At 40.5% G+C, this 3,091-nt stretch overlaps 1 protein-coding gene across 1 annotated transcript in view; it reads left to right on the top strand.

Moving 5' to 3' along the window:
* Nucleotides 1–3,091, top strand: part of LOC119422344 (pannexin-1) — a 6,556-nt gene extending 3,465 nt beyond the window's left edge. The window contains exons 3-6 of the mRNA XM_037689701.1: nt 362–561; nt 2,092–2,593; nt 2,698–2,851; nt 2,944–3,091. Of these exons, the coding sequence (XP_037545629.1) occupies nt 362–561; nt 2,092–2,593; nt 2,698–2,841 (846 nt within the window). The 3' untranslated portion in view covers nt 2,842–2,851; nt 2,944–3,091. The remainder of the gene's footprint in view (nt 1–361; nt 562–2,091; nt 2,594–2,697; nt 2,852–2,943) is intronic.

Raw genomic sequence — 3,091 nt, 5'->3', positions numbered from 1 at the left:
TTTTCTTATCTCTGATTTTTTTAAATTGTGTAAAACAAAAAATTTTTCCCTTTAGCTTATTTAATTTATAGAACTGTAGCTTGTAACAAAATAATAACAATAATTTAAATTTCTGGCTGTGAGGCAATAGAACGAATACTTCTGTGACCCACTTTAAGTCTTGTGTTAAATACAGTTCACATATTGATTTATTGAACGTTCCATCATCCTTAAAAACATCTGAATGATGAGAGAGTTTCAAAATGACCTCATCATGTCCCTCTGTAACGCAAAGTATAACAAATCTAAAAGTTTACCAAAAAAAACTGTGCTTTTATTGATTTTTGACACATTCGTCTGATTTGTTTTGTGACATCCTCAGTTCTTTCCGTACATCCTGCTCCTTCTGGCCATCCTCGTGTACATCCCGGCCCTCATCTGGCGTTTCACAGCAGCGCCGCACCTCTCCTCTGACCTCGGCTTCATTATGGAGGAGCTGGACCGTTTTTATAATCGTGCCATCAAACTGGCCAAAAATCTGGCGTCTTTAGATGACAAAGCTGCAACCCAGGACAGCCAGAGGTGAACGCACAAAAAGAAATTGTTATACATGTTTTTATTTTAACAAGATATATCGGTAAGCTTTTCTCACATCCAGAGAGGAAATCAGTAGAAGAAATTAATATTTATTCTAAAAATGTGAAATTTAATAACACTTCAATTCAAAGCTGCCCTTTAAAATGTTTTCTTCTGGTTGTGTGTCCAAGATTTAATTACCTGTCGTTTCTGTGTATTATATTTTATTGGGGACTGCCTGAAGGCAGATACTTATTATTATCCACCTGAAAAGGTTTTTTTTTTTTTAATTCAACCTTTATTTATACAGAGAAATCACATTGAACCTCGAGGACTCATTTACAAGTGAGACCTGTTTAGACGGACAAAAAAGTAACGAAAGTGACAACATATACAGGATTTAGAGGCAAAAAAAAAATCCTAACAGACTCATTCCTTGGCCGAGGAAAGATAGCTGAAATAAAAAAAAAACACCCCACACATTAGCACATAGTGACAGACATTCTGCAGGGAAGGGGAGACGACAGGGGCTGTGAGCATGTCCAAGGACACTCCAGAGGCACCGTACTTCTTCCACGTGTTTTACTCTTCTATCAACTGTAATACGGCCCAAACTGCAATGTGCCCCCACAACTTTTATATCCATTTATGATCAAGATGGCTGCCACAGCTACCTCAGAAAACACAGAATTGTCTATAACTTAGTCATTCTTTGAGGTACTGAGCTGAAGTTTGGTATGGTCTTAGCTGAGAACGAGTTGTTATACTTTCCTAATGCAAATTAAAAATCCAAGATGGCCACCTTAGCTAAAAGTGAAAAAACCCCAAAAAAAACCCGACAGCAGCTGTTTTTAAAAGATATGCTGAAATTTGGTGTGGTGGTATCTGATAGCAATGCACAACACGTTCTAAATTCAAATAAAAAAATTCAAGATGGCCACCAAAGCTACATTTAACTCAGCTATTTTTATATATATTGAGATGAAATTTTGTGAGGTTGTAGCTGAGAACGTTCCCCATCACATACTGAATCCAAATCGAAAATCCAAGATGGCCACCATAGCTTAAAAGAAATAAATGATTATAACTCATTGATATCCTGATGCATGCTCAATAATCCAGGTAGAAAAATCCAAAAAAGTTCAATTTGGTCCTCTGGACATTCAAAAAAAAACAAAAAAACAAAGCAAAAAAATGTAGAAACGTTTCGTCTCTCATCCAAGAGACTTCCTCAGTCTGAGGTGCTGTTTTCAGCTCAGTCTCTTAAATAGCACCTTCTCAGAGTGGATCAACCAGTTTGCTGCTGACAATCAAAACCAGCTGATCACATGCTCAAGAAGGACCATCAGCCTAACAATGAGTCATTAGCACACTGATGGCTGTTTACTACTCACAGAGGGCTGAGTGATACTAGCAATCGCAGCATTGTGATTGCTAGTATCACTCATTGAGTTTTTGCTGTATTGAGCTGAAATTTGGTGGTAGCTGAGAGTGAACCGCAACACGTGTAATTGTATTCTTTATCTTCTGCTGCAGTGCTTTGGAGCTGACGGAAGGCTGCTTCAAATATCCTCTAGTGGAGCAGTATTTAAAGACCAAGCGCTCCTCTCACAGCCTTGTGGTGAAATACGTGGTCTGTCGGGTCCTGACTCTGCTGATCCTCCTGCTGGCGTGCCTCTACCTCGGCTACTACATCCTGCTGGCGTCGCTCACGGACGAGTTTTCCTGTGACCTGCGGACAGGAGTGCTGAAGAACGACAGTGCGGTGCCGTCGGCCGTTCAGTGCAAGCTGGTAGCGGTGGGGGTGTTCCGGCTGCTCAGCTACATCAACCTGGGCGTGTACATGCTGCTCGTTCCGTTGGTGGTGTACGCAGCTTTCGGACCGGCTCGGCAGAGCTCCAGCTTCCTACGGCCTTACGAGATGTTGCCTGGATTTGGTGCTTTGGGTGTGATCAGACCTGTTTACAACGACCTCAGTATCTATTTGATGTTCCTGCAGGAGAACCTGAGTGAACTGAAGTCATTTAAGTGTCTGCAGGTGAGTCTCTGCAAAAACACTGCAGGTCAAATATATATATATATTTATATATTTATATATACAGAGAGAGAGAAAGTAGTCTAATTGACATTTGTGGTTAACAGGTGCTGGAGTTGTTGCAGCAGGCAGGCGATGAGGGCTTTGACACCATGTGTCTGCTGCAAACTCTGGGCCAGGTGAAGACCGACATGTTAGACAATCAGAAGATGAACACGGACAATAAAGAAATAAAGAAACTTGAAGAATAAACCAGCTGAAGTGAGGACCGATCTTTAACGCTTCTATAGATTGTGCGTCCTTTAATCAAAATTAAACTGAAATGAGAAATGATGTCTTCTGTTTTCTTCCAGATTTCTCTGCTTTGTTGAGCAGTTCAGGTGACGATGACGATGAACCCTGCTGTGATGGGAACGAAGAACAGCAAACACTGTGCACTTATTTTTTAATCTGAGACGCTGGATGTTTATACATCTAAAACACTGTAATCCCAATGAAAAT

This window comes from Nematolebias whitei, chromosome 16 (genome assembly GCF_014905685.2).
Source record: "Nematolebias whitei isolate Nwh7 chromosome 16, NemWhi1, whole genome shotgun sequence".
Taxonomy (NCBI): domain Eukaryota; kingdom Metazoa; phylum Chordata; class Actinopteri; order Cyprinodontiformes; family Rivulidae; genus Nematolebias; species Nematolebias whitei.
The sequence above is the reverse complement of the archived record's forward strand: the minus strand, read 5'-3'. Positions and strand labels throughout refer to the sequence as shown.